Genomic DNA, 18,534 nt, shown 5'->3' on the forward strand with positions numbered 1-18,534 from the left:
CGACAACCCAACCTTGAAGTAATTATTGAAAGCCAAAAACACTTGATTAATCATCCTATTTTAATATTTTTTTAATTTCAAATGGGTAGGTCACCCGTGAAAATAAATCAATTTTAAGAAAGTATGAACGTCTTTTGGAATTCATTTTGGGATTTTAAAGTGGTAGGTCGCTTGTGAAAACAAGTCAATTTTTGAATTTTAAAATGGGCACGTCACCTGTGAAAATAGACCAATTTCAGGGAAGCATGTACACTTGCTGAAATTCTTTTTAGAGTTTGAAAAGGGCAGGTCACTTGTAAAAATATGCCAATTTTTTAATTTCAAAATAAGCAGGTTGCCCATGAGAATAGACTAATCTTTTTGAATTTTATAAAGGGCAGGTCACCCGTGATAATGAGATCATTTTCTGTAAAAAAAAAAAAAACAAAGTCTTTAAATGGGTAAATCAACCAACAAATCAAACAAACACTTTTTCTTTACATGCAAAACTTTGATGAGATTTTGCTTCATAAACATTGTAAAGAAGATGCATCTATTGTTACCCATTTTTTACCACTCATAAAAAAATATATAAAAAAAAATTAAGAGAACATACATGAAGAAAGCCTGGAAGATTGCCCAAGATTGGTGGTAGAGGACCAAGATGATAAGTGGAAAAGTTGGAGGAATAAAATGTATAAGATTAGAAAAATTGACAACCTAATTTTGACTGACAAGAGGCATCGCTGGTAAAAATATTTTATCTGGGGTACAGAAACACAAATTTAGATGGGTAAGGACTCAATGAGAATTTTGGAAGGCTTAATTAATTTTATTAAGGACTTAATTATAAGAAAAATCAGGTTTTGGAGTCAATTTGGGTGTTAATTGTAAGAAATTAAAGTTTGAGGATTGAAATTAGACTTTGAAAGGTTTAATTGGTTAATCAGGGGCTTAATTGTAAAAAATAAATAAAGTTTGGAGGTCATTTAAGGACTTAATTGTATATTCCCAAAACCAAGGACCAACTTGTAAGTGGCACACAATTTCAGGGGTAGAAATTGGTGAAATTAGAGGCCAAATTGAAAGGAATTGAAATTTTGGTAGTCAATTAAGGATGAAATTGAACGAATTGAAAATCAAAGACTTATTTGTAAAAGGTGTTGAACTTTAAGGGTGATATTTGAATTTGACAATGGTGCAATTGCATGCAATTAAAAGTTGAAAGACAATTACAAGTGTAATTAAAATGATTTGGAAAAGCAAGGATCAAATTTAAATTAGCCAAATCCCAAATTAAAAAACTCTAATTTCTAGGGTTTAACATATACGACATGTCGTTCAACCACTATTCATCTCCTTGCTTGACAATTTTATCTGGTTGAGTAGTCATCTTTAAGTGAATGAATGTGGTGTTTCCGACTATCTCAGAGGCTTTAACCACCACCATTCAATTGAGAAATACCCCTCTATAATCTCATGCCCATCAAAATTGGACGTTTACACCCTAATTCTTCCATAAAAGTCTCCAACATCTTGTCCCCAATTAGCTTTCCTTGCATTTTCAAATTCTGGGATGATCAAGTTGGCATCTTTGGATGAATGAATGTGAAGCTACATACCTTAAAATTGGGTAAAGTTGGATCCAAACGAAAGGTTTGCAGCTCCTTTACTAACTTCAGGTGGTCTTAGGCAACGTTGACATCAGAGTTACTCCGACAAGGCCTTAAAAGTGGTCAATCCAGTCAGTCATGGCTATGACACCCATTTTGCAAAACCACTGATTTGTTTTTCATATGTTTACACTTAAAACTTTCTCAATAGGTTTATATCAAGAGTTGATCGTATTTCTCTCAAAATCAAAAGGCCAAAAAATAGTTTGTTGGTTTACAAGTTTGGCAAAACCACCACTGCAAAACCAGCCTAGTTTAGAGCTTCTAGCTATTGTTTTTTGTCCAAAACCCTTCTATTCTGATCAGAGATCCAAGATTGATCAATCGTGATCAATTTTTGATTGAATCCTATAAAAACCCGTAGCAAAACCCTATAAATAACCCGAAAATTAGAGCTAAGAAGGAGGAAAAAATGAGAGAAAAGGAGGAGAGAAATATTGATAAAATACCCTAGTTACAAAGGTTTACGAGCCTAATATAAGGGTTGATTAAGTTTTGAAAAGGCATTAAGTTTGTGGAAGCAAAACCTTATAAAGGAGAGAAAAGAAGGCAGTGGTCGTTCTAGGGTTTCAAAGGTATATTTTCTAATCTAAGTGGAGTCCATATGGCTTGCTTGAGGATATTTTGGTTGTCATTTTATCTGCATTTATGCTTGCTAATAGGGTGATGCTTAAAGAGTAAGGGTTGTGTTTTTTTTGTTGCTATGATTTTGATTCTATGATTTGATGTTTGTTATTAAAGTGTGTTTGGTGTTTTTAATGTGACAAAAGCGTTCTAGTTAGGTTAGTTTTGATAAAAACAATGTTTGTTTGTTTGTTTAGTTTAATTAATGCATCGTGAAGCAATATTGTTGATCCTTAGTTTTCAAGGCTTATTCATGATCAAAATATGTTTAGAAAACTAATTTTGAATCCAAATTGCATATATATGTAGGCTGAATAAGATTTGGTAATTTTAGGAATTAAAACTCCATGCATGTTATTGATAATTTGATGTTATTTGTTAGCTCTTTGGATTCAACTATGCTTGGTATTGATAATATGATTTATGAGGACAAAAAGTTGTGTATTCAGAGGCCTAAAAGATAAAATCTAGGTTTTGGTAGTAGTTCTTTAATTTCTGGAAATTTTCCAGATTCTGGGTTCATGTTCTTTGCATGAACTTTGTCTTAACCTCTTGCTTTGAAGTTGTTTTAGGTTAATTATTAGTACAGACATGTTAGCTCGTCATCTTTAACAAATAATCTAAGATTAAAATACATCAACAACACATTCATGCATTTAGATTCTAGGGTTCTTTCGACTGTCCAAACATATTTTGATCAAATCGTGGCTTTTAAGTGTTAATCAAAGAAAATGGATGCTTGGTTTTTTATCTATGCATGATTATGAACAATGATTGAATGTGGCTACAAATCATCATTAAATAACATCAACAAAATTTCTTGCTATTGGATTTTAAATGGGTAAATGACTTAATTAAACTTTTTATATAATTGAACAAGTCTTCAACATGTCCAAATGTTTTTAATTGTATTTACTATATCCTTATATAATATCAATTTTTATAATAAGTTCTTCGATTAAGTTTTTCTATCCAAATTAAAATTATTATATTTTAAGAATATAATTTTAATTTTAAAAAATATACTTATATTTTAAAATTTAAATTGTTGAGTAGTTTCGAAACATCTTATTTCTTAAAATATTTTGAGAAAACTTGAGAAATTTTTCATCAATGTAGTTTTGGAATGAAAAAAAATATAATTTTATCAATTTAAATGTAAAAACTTGATTTGGAGAATGTATTGAAAAATTGAATATTATACAACTGCAATTATAATATTCAATTTATAAATAAAATTTTGATCTAATTATAATATTATCAATATTATAGATACAATTATAATATTTTATCAATTATAATTTTGATCTACCCTCGTGTAAAAATGGAGACATAAAGAAACAATGAGACAAGCTAACGAATATGGCCTCGTTTCCTTATTTGTTTCCTATTACACCTAACTAAGTTAACTTGATCCACCAATACAGTGTTGGCATGACTATATTTAGAGGTGTTTGAGATAACGATAGTAGTTGTTTTTCAAAATATATTTTGTTTAGAAATATATTAAAATAATATATTTTTTATTTCTTAAATTTTATTTTTAATATCAGCACATCAAAATGATTAAAAAATAATTTAAAAAATTCAAATTTTTTTAAAATTCTAGTTCAAACATTGTTCGAAATAAACACAACACCACCACCACCTTCCATTCCTCACCTTTCCTGTATTATTATTATTATTATTATTAGTATTTTCTTCTACAAAACCAAACCTTTTCTTGTAACTAAGGTTGTTTGGTTCATCATTAACCAAGATAGTTTTTCATATTGCCATCTAACTGGATTAAATGTTTGGGAAAAGATGGAAACTCATTTCAATAAATCATTTTATAGGGCTAATCCAAAGTTCACATTTATTGATTTATCTTAGTTTAAGATCTTATAAAGTTTATAAAAAGTTATTGTAGCTATAACTGGTCATTAGTGCATACAGTTATTATTAAAGGGATTGCAGTGGAATATAAAAAAGAGGTTTATAGGAACAAAACAATTAGACATCTACACCCTCACTAATGAAGTTGCTTGTTATAAGAAAATCCTAGCAAATTAGGCATAAAAGAAGTCATTAAAGGGAACCTACCTTGTTGGCTATTAAGATAATATCGTGAGTACACATTCATTGATAGATTTGGACTCTAATGAGGAGTTTAAAGAGGTCTAACAATAGCTTATATCAATCACAAGAATCAAATATGAAAGATTGTTTGAGTTTGTAATATTAAAAAAATCCTAAAGAGATTGTTAAACCTGACAGCAAAGATGTAAATGATACCAAAGTAGTTGAAGATAATGTAGCCCTTTAATATCAAAAGGGCAAAAGAGATATTTGACCAATTGTTGTATAAGGGGGGAAATAAGCTTTTTAGAAATCATATTATCCCTACTGCAAATAAAATTAAGGGTAAGAACTATTGTAATTGGAATGGCTCTCAGAAACATGAAACTAAAAGTTATGTGGTCTTCAAGAACCAAATTAAAAAGGCTCTATAATCTAGACATATCTATTTTTTAGACAAATAGATGAAAGTGGATGATGATTCATTCTTCAAAATCATTACAAAAATAGTAACCCTGAGCTTGATGTGCATCTTAGAAAGAGAGAGATGTAAAAGACAAGAGTTAATCGACCACGACAAAGACTAGAGTTGATCATGATTAGCGTATTTGAAAAAAATACATAGATTATAGGAAAGCTAAATGGATAGTTTGAACAACTAAGATATGCCTCATAATGAGGTATATAATTGCCAACCTGCCACACAATTCTTTCAAATAGTGAGGACATGAAGGGTAATGTTAAGTAAGTAGTAACTCGACAATAGCAATGATTGAAATAAGCAATAGTCACAACAAAAGTCATCAAAATCCAGTGATGTGGAGGATGATGATCTTCCCCAATATCATCAAATATCCTAGACATGGAAAGAAATGGAAACAAGGACAACTATTCAAAACCTAGTTTAGGAGAAAAAATGTTAAACATTTTGGTAAGGAGAGATGATGTCATCCACACACCTTGTCTAAGAAATAGGTTCTAAAAGTTGTACATACCAATAAAATGGTTTATAACAAACAACATCAAGCACTAATTAGTTTCCTTACAGGATAACGTTAGAATGATTAATATTAAACAAGATCTCACTTACTCATATATAAAATAATAGTGTTGATCATGGATTTATTGTTATCAAAGATAGGATTTCAACACAATCACAAACCTTAGTAGAAAGGGTGAAAAGGATTCATATATCGACATCATTCATATCACATAAGGTTGCAGTAGACCACAACCTATTAAGGGGACACATTACTGAAAAGGAATGTACAAAATGAGTGTTTGTTAATATTATAAAAAGATATTGTAATCTTATTTGAAAACAATTTAAAAATTGAATGGTATTTAATAAAAATAAGTCTTGAAAATATTTTTAATTATTTTATTTTAGTTAATTTTAATTAAAAGTTAAGAATTTTTTTTTTAAAAAACCATAAAATCCTTTACAAAAAAAGACCACGTGTTTGAGCTTGGGTGGACTTAGCTTTCCTAGCCCAAAATGAATAATGCTAGACGCATCTGGGTCTACAAGGTTAGGCTTGCGCACCCTAGACATCTCGACTTTCCAAAAAAAATAATTTAAAAAGTAGACGATGTGTCATTTACAATAAAAAAAAATGATGTGTCATCCACTAGTAAAACTCCAGCCACATCAAGTGGTTGGAAAGTCAAGACCCATCTTGATTTTAAAAACTTTTTTCAAGTATTTTCTCACTTGAAAACATTTAAAAAAATATATCCTATAAATCTCAATAAACCTATTTTCAACTCAAACCAACTTTAATCGATTAAAAACTTAAAAAATCATCCTAAAGAAAAAACATTTTTAAACATGATTTTTTTTTTATAACAAGATGAAAGATTAAAAACACTTAAATAACACTTCTCTTATCAAGTAGAACTTGTTAACATCAAGATTGATTTTTTTTGTTGCCAGAATATAGCTAGCTAGCTGACGACTCTCTCCTCCTCTATTTTTCAGTGAGTTCCTCTCTTTTTTTTTTTTCTTTTTTTTTTCTGAAACTCACTTTTCTTTTTCTTTCAAACTTAGGGATTGAAACATTAATAAAGTAAAATTTTAAACCAAAACTTAAAATTCCAAAACTAAAAGGAACTAAAAAGCTGTCAATGGGTAATATGTGGACTTGAATGTTTTTATTTTGTTTTTTGAGTAAATTTTAGTAAAGCCATGCTATTTTTTCTAGTTTTTAGTTCTTTTGCTAGAAATTTAGATTGTATCTCATTGAATTGACCTCCATTCAAATTCTAAAATGTGATCAAAACCTTAATTTCCAAGAATAAGCAAAGAGAAAAAACTATTAACTCATGGAAAATCTCAAATATCAATTTCAATGTGAAAATAAAAAAGTTAAGCAATCAAAACGGGAAAATAACACTATTGAAATCCACCATGGTTAGTAAGAGAAAGCACAGTGCAAAAGTGAACAACAAAACCTCTAATTAGTTTTTGTTAATAATATAATTATAGCAGTGGTGCTTAACATTTGAGTAACAAATCCTTGTTTTCTCATAATACTCATTTGTTTCTCCTTGACAACATATCTATAGTACAAATGAATGTTCTTCCCTCTCATGCTCTCTCTTTACATCCCTCTCCAAACTCTCCGTTCGGATGTGTTAGATAGAGGGAAGGCCATTGCGCATGCTTACATAACACAGAAAAAGATTCACAGGTTAATATTTTGACCCAGCATTGAAACAGCTGGTACCAATCTTATGACTAGTACCAACCATGGTCATTTCTTCTGGATGGCAATGGATACTGGTCATGTTTCTATTATATTCAGTATTATTTATTATTCAACATTAAACTATATAGAGTGGATGTGTTGAATAGTGGAATTATATATATATATATATATATATATATATATATATATATATATCAAGTTCAAATCAAGTCTAATAATATATCCATATCTTTCCCAAGTCTCAACGGGGAAAAAAAATAATAATAAGGTTTTGAACTAAAACAAAACTAAATGGGTCCAAGCCCCATCCTAGCTGTGGTCACACAACCACAAAACCCTTTTTTAAAATTATACTCTCCAAATAGTGTAACATTTCAAACATCGAAAATTTATTGTATTGAAACAGCACGACAGCTACTACACAACCTATATATACTCGGAACAAGCATCAATAAGAAGATGAACATTTACAACACAGGTGTGAATCGTGGGTATCATATAACGACAGGTTGCTACTTCAGGTCAAATAGAATCACCACTTGTGAATGACAAAAACAAAAGGAAGAAAATTATTCACATCACAGGCTGCTAAAGATACGCTTCAAACTCGGGCATGCTGCGCGTAATTGGCCCATGCTTATTGAGCATATCTAGGGAAAGCCAGAACACAGATGAATTCATTTAGTAACTTTATAACTCGAGTAACACAAGAAGCACGATAAATAGAAACAAATCCAAGACTGTATTTCAGCTAATAAGATAACAGACTTCTTTTTTTTTTATATATATATATATATATATATATATATATATATATATATTTAAGATACAATGTTGATCTCACCTTCGGACAAAAACGTACATCTAGAGTCTCCAGCATGCCACATTGAGATATGGCAGCCTCAACAGTTTCTTCATCAATATTGCAAGACTGCGACGTTTAAAACAGGAACCAAAAACAGTATTAATTGGGAGCAATTTCAGATGCGTTGTCCCTAAAAGCTAAAATGATAATTGGCCAAAAGATATGGCTAGGGCATGCTCTCCCCTGCAGGAGAGAAGGCGGGCAAAGAATCAAATTCTGAGGAAAATTGCACATCAAACCAGAAACAAGTGATCCTCACAATTGGTATTAAGGAGGCTCACTGGTTTTCTTATACATTAGTTCCCAAAGGAAAGCGATTCCCCCTACAAAATAGTTTAGTATATACATCTATAGTGCAAGCAGCACCACAATATTTTCCTAGCTAATAACGGTGGGCACCAGATTGAGGGCTTCCCCAAACCCATCAAACTAATTAAGGCAAAAGAAAGTCAATAGCCATGTTATTTGCGCAAGGTCAGTCCTACATTATCCAACTTAGTAGTGAAATGCTCTTTTTGTCCTTTTACCCTTGAATTATGATATGGGTAAGCCCAAACAATGACCAGATCCAAGAACTCATTAAAAGTCAGAATTGCGCATACCTGAAGAAAAAGACTAGTCAACCTTGGACACTCAAGCTTCAATATTTCCAAGGAGCAACAATTGCTGAACAACATACAAAAACAAAGATATTAGATATAAAAAAGCATAAAACTAATAAGAATGAACATTAAACACATCAACAGAGAGAAGTGTACCTCAAATTGAGATAGCACAAATTAAAACAAACAACATCAACTTCCTTCAAATTGGAGGACAGAGAAAGATTTAGAGAAGAAAGAAGCAAACAACGGGCCACTGGTGGAATGGCAACTTTCCTAATATTCGGACAACCAACACAGTTGAGGTTCTGCAATAAGCGATTTGGCTGCTCAGTTGACACAGGAAGATTCTCATCTGAAAACAGGGCAGCTGAGCTAAATTTGCTTGGGAACTCATAAATCTGACCACCACTGCATCCCCAATTCAGGTCATGCATGTTTGCACAGCCATTCAAGCTCAAATGAGTGAGGTGTCTACAACAAGCAAGAAGCTCTTCAATTGCAGATTGACATAGGGTGCCATAAGATAAGTCCAACTCCTGAAGTGCTGGAAGAGCACCATCCTTGTAGAGAGGCTCTAATGACGTGTCAGTAAGGTATTTGCATGCTTGTAATTTTAGAACCTTAGTGAACAGGTAAAAAATATTCAGTCAGCAAGGCCCACAATTTCACAAACCATTCATCAAACCATGCAACAAGAAAAAAAGAAAGCGAATCAGATGCTTAGGTCATCCAAGGACACGCATTCAGCTTAAAAAATGAAATATAACAATGCACAAATCAAGTTGATGACAAAATCATAACATTCTCCAGATGCTCATCTTTTGAATATTTTGACAGCATGAAATTGAATCACAAAGCAAATCAACATGTTTCAGCAAGAAAAGTTTAGCTCGTTCAAAATGAGCTTTGGAATGTTCAAATTACATAAGCAAGTTTGTTATGGAAAAGTAAAATAGATCTCGCTAATCCATTGAATGTGCAATTTTTTTATCTGTGTGATCCGATTTTATTAGAAATCAATTCAAAAAGGTGAGATGAACATCCGACCTCATCCCTCATAGTTATGCAAGAGTACCACTAACCTACAGGCTCATTGGTTATAGAGGTACAAATTTTACAAAATTGAAGTGAACTACATGTAATCTGTAAAAATATGCAAGCTGAATCACAAGTACCTTCAATTGCAAACAAGAGTCGAACACTGGCTCCAGATTCATCAAAAAAGTGTATGACAAATCAAGCAGAGTCAAATGTGGAAGTCGCCCCAAAGAAAATAGTCCATCAGAGCCAACAGAAGGGCAAGACATCAAAATCAATGATCCAATCAGTGGGCAGGATGCAGTGGTTGCAGACAAGCAGCCATCCTTGAGTTGGCTGAATGTAAACACCACAGATGTCAGTCATAGGAGATGAAAGGGACAGCAAAAAAAAAACTACTAGAAAGCATCGTGACCTGCAAAATGAAGCGTCCAGAGATGTCAAGAGGGGACAATTAATAGTTGCTTCAGATAATACACCACATCCTTTTAACTCAAGGGACACCATGAATGGTGCTTCAATGCTAAGCATGTTCAGTTTGGGACATATTCCTAAATTGAGTAACCGTAGAGCAACCTGAAAAGGGGCAGAATATTTCAGATTACCATAAATTTTGTTTAGCATAGTACACACCTTGCTCATTATTTAGCAGAACAAAATTGACACCAATGATTCCCACTCACTGGACAAAATGATGCTTTCTCAAGATGATCACAGCCATCCAAACAAACAAGCTCAAGAGAAGGGCACGCCAGATCGAGAGCAGTAATAGCATGGCAACCAACTAGGGAAAGACTGACTAAAGAAGTGCTGCGGAATCGCACAGCAGTCAAACTCTGAAAAGTAAAATCATTCACTCAGTCAAAGGGAAAAAACAAATCACAAGAACTGCAGAAATAATTGCATAAGCTTCACTCAATAAACCAAAACCAGAATGGCACAAAACCATATGTCATGAAAATGTTCAACAGGAAGTAAGAGCTCAATTTACCTGGGCACAAACATCCAATGAACAGCCAACAGAGAAAAAAACATTATTTATCACAAAAACAGTTTAAGGTGAACTTATTGCATTACCACATGACCAATAATTCACTAAGAAGATGAATCTTTTAAATCAGAATTCAGCTGCCAAGCCCTTTCTCCCTGCCCAATCTTCAAAAGTCCACTTATCAACGTTTACTTGCTCTGAACATAATTAAAAGTCATTCCAAATTTTTGACAACCCAAATTTTCCCCACAAGTGATTTCAAATTGCACTCTTTGCATTACTTAAGTCCAATCCAAATTCTGTAAAGAGTGTCCTCAGCATCAGTGATGCATTGTTTAGAAGCATGTGACTAGCTCTAACTAATTCATAGTGGAGCTCCATCTTGAGCAAATGTCATTGGTGAAAATGACTACCCATCTAAAATAAGTCACAATCCAAACTAGTTAAGGTTGGTTACATGGACCATCTCCTGCACTCAATATGTCATGTTGAAATGATAGTTCTAAAGTATGATTCCACTTTTACAACCTGAGATATCCTATGACCTATATCATAACAGAACAGCGTCAATCCAGAAAATCTGTTCTGCAAAAAACACTTTATTGCAGGCATAAGAATTGGAATTCTAATACAGTAACACCACCATTATCATTCTTCCTTTATAAGAATAAAGGCTCCAAAAGAGAGCAAAACATGTGAAAGATTATAACAGTAATACAGCATTAAAATACCATGTTCCCTCTTCATGCACATGCCAAAGCATGGCAGATTTCACAAATGCATAAACAAAAAGGGCAAAAAGATCGCAATTCAAAAACCTCGCAATTATCAAGAACCAATGATTTCAGCTTTGGGCATCCACCACCATCACTAAAAACATCACAAATAGAATTAGTCAAAGATTCACAATCTGTGAGGTCCATTTCTTGCAAACTTTGGCACTGTAATGCTAATGTTGCTAGGTTCTCCTGCTTCTGCAATGCTAATTTCTGCAAGTCAAGAAACAAATTACAAGAGTTGCTAAACTGAAAAATGAAGGAAAGCAAAGTGAATATACAGGAGCCTTCTGGTTAAACATACTTGAAGTGAATTGGAAGTGATATTGATTCGATGAAGGGCTGGGCAATTAGACACCATTATAGATGATAGCATGATACTTCGTAAGTTCAGATCAGCAAATCTGCCCGCAGACCAAAAAGAACATAATATTACTTCAACAAAAAAGAGCAAGAACAAACCTCTTACCATCCAAAGGGTAAGAATGCTTCTCAAGATTTAAATGCTGAGATGGAGGAATGGAAGAGCATGCTTACTTTCGACAATGTACTAATCTTATGTTTTGCAAGCGAGGAAGATCCAAGGACACAGAAGTCAAAAGACTGCAATTGTCAAGCTCCAAAACCTATAAAAATTACAATAGCAATGCTCCAAAGTTATTTCTAAGGGGACACATCTAGGCAAGACCAACATGCAAAGCAAGAGAATCCATACCTCCAGCAAGGAACTATGTGCAATTGCAGACATTGAAGCTGAAGTGATGCCCTCACAACTATGAAGCTTGAGAATTGTCAACATTGGCAGCCTAACAGACTTCAAAGAGGGAAAAAAAAAAGGAATATTATCATGAAGTCAAACAGTGGCATATCCACATCTAACCAAATCAAAGAATGCACTAATTTAGAAACTAACCTCAAGTGATATGTTTGGACAATAAGAAGCATTAAGAGTGTGAAGATTAGCACAAGTGTGGGATATTTCACGTAGTGTCTCATCACTCACACAAGAACAATTCGACATGTCTAAAGATGCTAATTGAGGGCATGAAATTGCTGCCGAACGAATTGCTGCATCTGTAAGCTTGTGGCAAGAGCCTATGTCAAGGAGACGCAGGAGAGGACAATTCAGCACAGCCTGTGCCATGTTGCTGCGCTTCAAAGATAAAGTTTCAAGTTGTGGACACCTGTAAAAGAAGTATCTTAGCACAAAGTAAGAGAACTAACAAAATTTTGATTTAAGAGCTTAATAGTGTTTCACCTGACAGATATCCTCATCACACGGCATTTTGTTAGTTGAAGATGACACAGTCTATCATGGTTTATTGGTATCTCCTGAATACCATTACCCAGAGTAGCATCATTGACATTCAAATTCTTTAACATGCTACAATCTCCCAAGGCATGGAAAAAAGGATCCCCTAGCTGTCCTTTTCCCAAGGTTAAAGACTCAAGATTTCTGAGGAAAATATAAAGATATTAGTGGCAGCTTAGTGTGTCATTACTTGACCATAACAAGATGAACAAAATCAAAAACATCTACCTTAAAGAAGAGACTGCTTTCATAACAAGCAGTTGAATAGAAGGAGCACCATAAATATTCACTTCAGTGGCATTCGGGTATCGTCGAGACATGTCCTCAACTACAAATTCATATTAAATACATCAGTTTGATTCCTCAACCATTATTTTCCAATGAGAAGGGACATAGATGCTTCTATAATACAATACGGGTAATCGCTTTCATTTGTAGATCATAATATTTGATAGTTAGGTTGTGATCCATTTACACATACAAGCAGGCCAACATTGCATGCTCAACAAGGCTTTCAACAAATTTATAATTCAGGAATGCTATACGTGAATACTTTATTGTTTAAATGTATAGTTCATTCCACATATATGATGTCTGATTATTTAACTGATACATGTACTCTTATTTATCAAATGATGATTCAAAACTCACTTATAAGTGGACCAATATTGCATGCTAAACAAGGCTTTTTAAACAAATTCGTAATTTAGGAATGCTAAGCTTGTGTTCTTTATTCTTCAAACATCTAGCCCATTCCACATTTATGATTTCTGATTACTTAACTCGTACACCCATTCTTGTTTATCAAATGATGACAAGTAGTACAAACCCGACAAAGCCGCAATTCATATCTAGCCTCAAGGCATTTTCCAACATGAAGAGCATCATATCTATGCATTTTAAGAAACTTTTGCAACTACATCATCTGGATTTCACTACTTTTTGCTGCATACCATGTACTTCACACAAGGCTTTTCAATCATGGTTAGGTAAGAAATTACAGACCACATTTGCAGGGTTTCCATTTTCCAATATTCATTCATCCTTAAGCTATATAGAAAAGGAAGTTAACATTAAAGCCTTCTGGTGATAAGATCGAGAGGGATGGGGGAGGGAGAGCGGATGGTGACAAGCTCCTTTTGAGTTTTACAAAACCACATCTCTTCACACCTCTACAATACCCCGTCTCATATGCAGGAGGAAGATAAAGTAAAAAATTTAGCATAAGGAAAATAGCAGAACTCACATTGTTCTACCGATATGTTTCGGTTCTCAAAATCCAAACACCTCCAGAAGTCTTCATGAGCACTAGCAGCTTGCCACTGCCTACAAACCATTGCTGCCCGACATAGATTAATGTGGTCCAAGAAAGAGAAAACCTGGGTAGAAAAAGGAAAATATAAAATTAGATCAGATGAAAGCAAGCTGTGGTGCATGGATCTACTAAAAATGCAATTTACCATATGCAACAAGTCATCTGTAAGATCCATCCTAACATCTAAGTCTTCTGAATTGGAAATGACACTATCATCACCACCATCTCTCCCACCACTAGAATCAAAGGGATTCTCATCGCTGTTGTTATTCCACATGAAGTTATGATAACAAATCTCATTATTAGACGAAATTGAAGAGCTCTGAGTTAAACCAAGGTCTCTATCTGCCGATGAAGTAGAATCGCCAACATCTGAAGACATTACCGCAGCATAATGACTGTCACTGCAGAGAGACAATAGCCCATCATGCATGAACAACAACCACTAAAACCATGAAGCACGCATACACTCTGATAGCACTCATGTAACATAAACATCATCCAATCCTAATCAGGTATTGCAAACAATGTTGGTGACGAAAATGCAATTAAAATATGAAGGTAACAGTAACAAGTTACAATTGTGATGTCCAAATGAGACTATATGCTTGCAAGCTAAAGACCAAAGGAAGAAATGCACTTCCTTACAAGTTAACCAGCAATCCTCCTTACACTTCACAGTCAGAGAGAAAACTAAACGTAGAAATCCAAAATATCTGGAAAAATATAGCAGGGTTGAGCTCAAATTCTTTTAACATAATGACAGATTGTTAAACAGCATTATTTCAAAAACATGACCCAGAAGCACACACACCACAATTGGCAGAAAAACATTGAATTATCATCCAAAAATACTGAAAGTTCAAAACTTTCATTTAAAAAAACTATTTTAGAACGAAACATGCCAAAAAAAACCCACAAAACAATCAGAAACAGCAAGCCGTAGAGACTAAAATTCAACCCCAATTAAACACAAAACAAGTTGAAAACTCACTTAGAACAGGAGTAAACTTTAGCCCTTTTATTATGGGCATCGCGATCACACTTCTCTTTACCACTACCCTCCGCCTCTGCCACTGCAGAACTACTACCACTACTTTCTCCCCGTGCCAGCCATGAGGCGCGAAAAGCAGAGCTCCTCAAAGCAAGAGAAGGAGCCACAAATTGAGCCTCCACCTCGAAACCCGGCCCCACCTCTCCCCAAGTAGCCGCACCGCTGCCTCCGCCGCCACGTGTACGTTGCATCGCTCTAATCATTTCCTCAATCCACCTCAACGACTCCCGAGCATTACGGTCTCGGCGGATATCTGTCAATGCAACGGCCTCAGTATCCTCCTCTTCGTTATTTCCAAAATTACCCTCAGTGTTGCCTTCATTTTCTGAAATGCCCTCTCTCATGGGTTTATATTCTACTACTTCTTTTTTACCGAAAATGAAGCACGAGAAACACCAAATCTTCATGCAATTCAAGGTAAACGCAGTACCTTTACTCACACAAGAAACCCTAGGTCATACGGTCTTGTGCATTTCTAGAAAAAATAAGAAAAAAATCCCTAAATTGAAGAAATGAAGTGAAGAATCGCAAAATACCGGAGTAAAAACTGTAAAATCGAGCTTCGATTGAGGGTAATTAGAGGATGAAAGAAATGAACCGATCGGTGTTGATACATGTAAGGAGAAATGCTAGGAGTGTTTCAGAGAGAGTAATTGACTTTGAAGGGATCTGATCGGATCTTATAAGCTCTCCGCTTTCTTTGTTGAAGATTGTTTTCCTTTAGCGAGAGGGAGTGGGAGATCGGCTGCGTATATTTATGGCGATAAAAATCTCTTAACTTCTTGACTATATGGGTATCGAAAGTTTTCAGAGAACGACGACGTTTTGAGAAGGTTAAGCCGTGTCTTCAAATTACAATAATATAGCCAGTTTACTGTTATTCTTCTCGCAAATCACAAATAGTTAATTTTAGAAAAAATCTCAATTTAATACCAACTTCTGAATTCTTTTTTATCCCAAATCTAATTGTATTTTTTCAAGGAAAGGATGGGTTCAAGTCAGAAACAAAAGTGAAAATTACATTGGCTATAAATTTCATATAAAAAAAGTTTATGAAAACTCAATTTTATTACTAAAATTCATTTTCCTGATTTTTAATCTATTTTTTATGATATATATATATATAAAATTGGATTCTAATTTAGAAAGAAAAAGTCACTACTCATATTTATTTCAACCACCATAATAATTGAAATTTGTGTAAATAAATTTCATTCGATGAGTTTTATGATAGTAGTTTCAAGCTTTAATATTGCCTAAAAACAAATTTAGAAAATTTATTCAGTTTGATATATGATTTGAGTCATTTTTTTTGTTTTATTGAATTGCTAAATTGGTTTCTAGATGTTGTAGGACTAGATTTAGGGTGTGTTTTTTACTTCAAATGAGTTGAAAATGGGTTTGTTGGGTTAAAAACCCATAACCTAATTTTTTAGCCATTATAGTGGTGGCTAAAATTTAAACTGAAAAATAATGAATCAGATGACGTTGTCTCCATATATTTTAAAAAATAAAAAAGTCATCAAACCCTTTAAATGAGAAAAAAAAAAGTTTGGACGTGCAGGTCTGGACTTAAAGGCCAAAAGAAATGCCATGTTGGGCTTTTTTTTTTTGCTCTTTTTAGATACAAATTTATGAAAAAAAATTTTAACCCGGTTAGTTTCATGATTTGGATTACAAGTTCAATGAGTTAAGCCAAAACATTTGATGTATTATTTTGTTTTTTGTTTGATATATTTTTCATCCCTCAATTTGTTATTTAACTTGAAATTAAAAACAAAATGTAGTGTTACCCTTCGCTATCAACGATTTGTTTTTGCTATCTCAACCTCACTCATATGTCGTGGTTTTTTTAAAAACATATTTCATTAAAAAAAATCACAAGCGCTTTCTTTTCATATATATATATATATATATATATATATATATATATTAAATAAAAAAATAATCTATAAAATCAAAAAAAATATTGAATTTGATGATGTGCATGACTTACATCAAGAGTTTAGTTGATTGACTTACGTTTACTTATTTTTTTTATAAAAACAAATATTGGGTTTTTTTTTTGTTAATTTCTTCCTTTAACATTAAATTAATTCGAGATTTAAGTTCTCTGTTTGTTATTTTCAAGGTTATCTCATAACTTTCTCATGTCAACCCAAAATAATTTAGATTAATCCAGTATGTTTTTTTTTATGTTAGATAAAAATATTGTCTAATATCCAATTGATTTTAATTTCATAAATAAAATATTGTTTTATGTTTAAAAGAAACATTAGTAAAACCTAATTTTCTTTTATTTTTTTAAAAATTACTCTATTAATCCATTGCTTAGCGCAAGCTAATGGGCTATTATAATCACTAATAAGCTGTGTGTACGTGATCGGTGGATCGTAATATAAGGTTTTCTTTTGGAAGAGCAACCACTTGTGTATATGAAATAACAATTTTATAGGTGTTAAGTGGTAAGAGTTTTGGATTAAAAGATTTACTTTCTCTGTGGTTTCAGGTTTAAACTCTGTGGTTGCTAATATGATGGTCACTGGAGGCTTACATGATCGTTAACTTCAGGGCTTGTGGGATCAGTCGAGATGCACACAAACTGACTCAGACACCCACATTTATATAAAAAAAAAACAATTTTATATTCATTAATATGATCAACGGACATCATTGAAATGAGAGAATCCAAGGTAAAATTTGTTTTTTAACTTTTTACCTAATAACCTAATATTTTAACAAAGTTTTTTAAAAAGAATAAGAAAAGGAAAGCAAGGGGAAATAATTTATTTTGCAGTGTTGGTATTTATACTATTGATTTTGTGTAAAAAAAATAAGACAGAATACATGTTTTATGTTGATAGTTTATGTTGGGTTTTTAGGGGTATATGAGAGTCTAAAAACAATTATTTTTTAAAGTATATTTTGCTTGAAAATGTATTAAAATAATATTTTTTTAAAATTATTTTTAATATTAACATATTAAAGTATAAAAAATTTAATTTTAAACAAATTAATTTTTTATTTTTTAAAAAATTATTATCTAGAATGCAATTCTAAACAAATTTATTTTTCCTTTTGTTAATGGCTATGATTTACCGTTTCAACTGATCTCAAGGGTGTACTGACATGCTAGAATTATTTATTTTTATATTTTATAAGTGTTTTTTTTAAATTAATTTAATTTATTTTTTTTGTTTTAGATTTTCAAATTGTTTTAATTTACTGATGTTAAAAAAATTATTTTTTTAAAAAATAAAAAAAATTATTTTAATATATTTTTAATTTAAAAAAACTTCAGAAAACAACAATTATTACATTTACCGACACTTTCTATTGCAGTTGATATTGCTTGCTTCTTGCAGAGGCAGCATCATGCGTGCACCGACCTGTATATTGCTTGGCTAAAAGTAATCTAAAGTTGACTCGTACAAAAATTGAACTGGAAATTGTAACTCACCTGTCTTTCCTTTCCTCCCTCCTCCCTGCTGTCACCAGGAATAAAGTTTTCACCTAAACCGGCAAAAAAA

The 18,534-nt window shown here is 32.7% G+C and overlaps 1 protein-coding gene across 1 annotated transcript; it reads right to left on the minus strand.

Annotated features, from left to right (window-relative positions):
- Nucleotides 1-7,255: 7,255 nt before the first annotated feature.
- On the minus strand, nt 7,256-15,775 carry LOC7461579 (F-box/LRR-repeat protein 15). The gene is made up of 17 exons (XM_002324160.4): nt 14,945-15,775; nt 14,096-14,354; nt 13,882-14,014; nt 12,864-12,963; nt 12,582-12,779; nt 12,237-12,507; nt 12,039-12,137; nt 11,861-11,949; nt 11,628-11,727; nt 11,366-11,536; nt 10,240-10,392; nt 9,972-10,132; nt 9,694-9,892; nt 8,672-9,138; nt 8,516-8,579; nt 7,893-7,979; nt 7,256-7,698 (listed from the first exon to the last, which is right to left on the minus strand). Exons 1-17 carry the CDS (start codon nt 15,409-15,411, stop codon nt 7,627-7,629), a joined length of 3,090 nt encoding a protein of 1,029 aa, XP_002324196.4. The 5' UTR covers nt 15,412-15,775; the 3' UTR covers nt 7,256-7,626.
- Nucleotides 15,776-18,534: the final 2,759 nt, after the last annotated feature.

Source organism: Populus trichocarpa, chromosome 18 (genome assembly GCF_000002775.5).
Source record: "Populus trichocarpa isolate Nisqually-1 chromosome 18, P.trichocarpa_v4.1, whole genome shotgun sequence".
NCBI classification, from domain to species: domain Eukaryota; kingdom Viridiplantae; phylum Streptophyta; class Magnoliopsida; order Malpighiales; family Salicaceae; genus Populus; species Populus trichocarpa.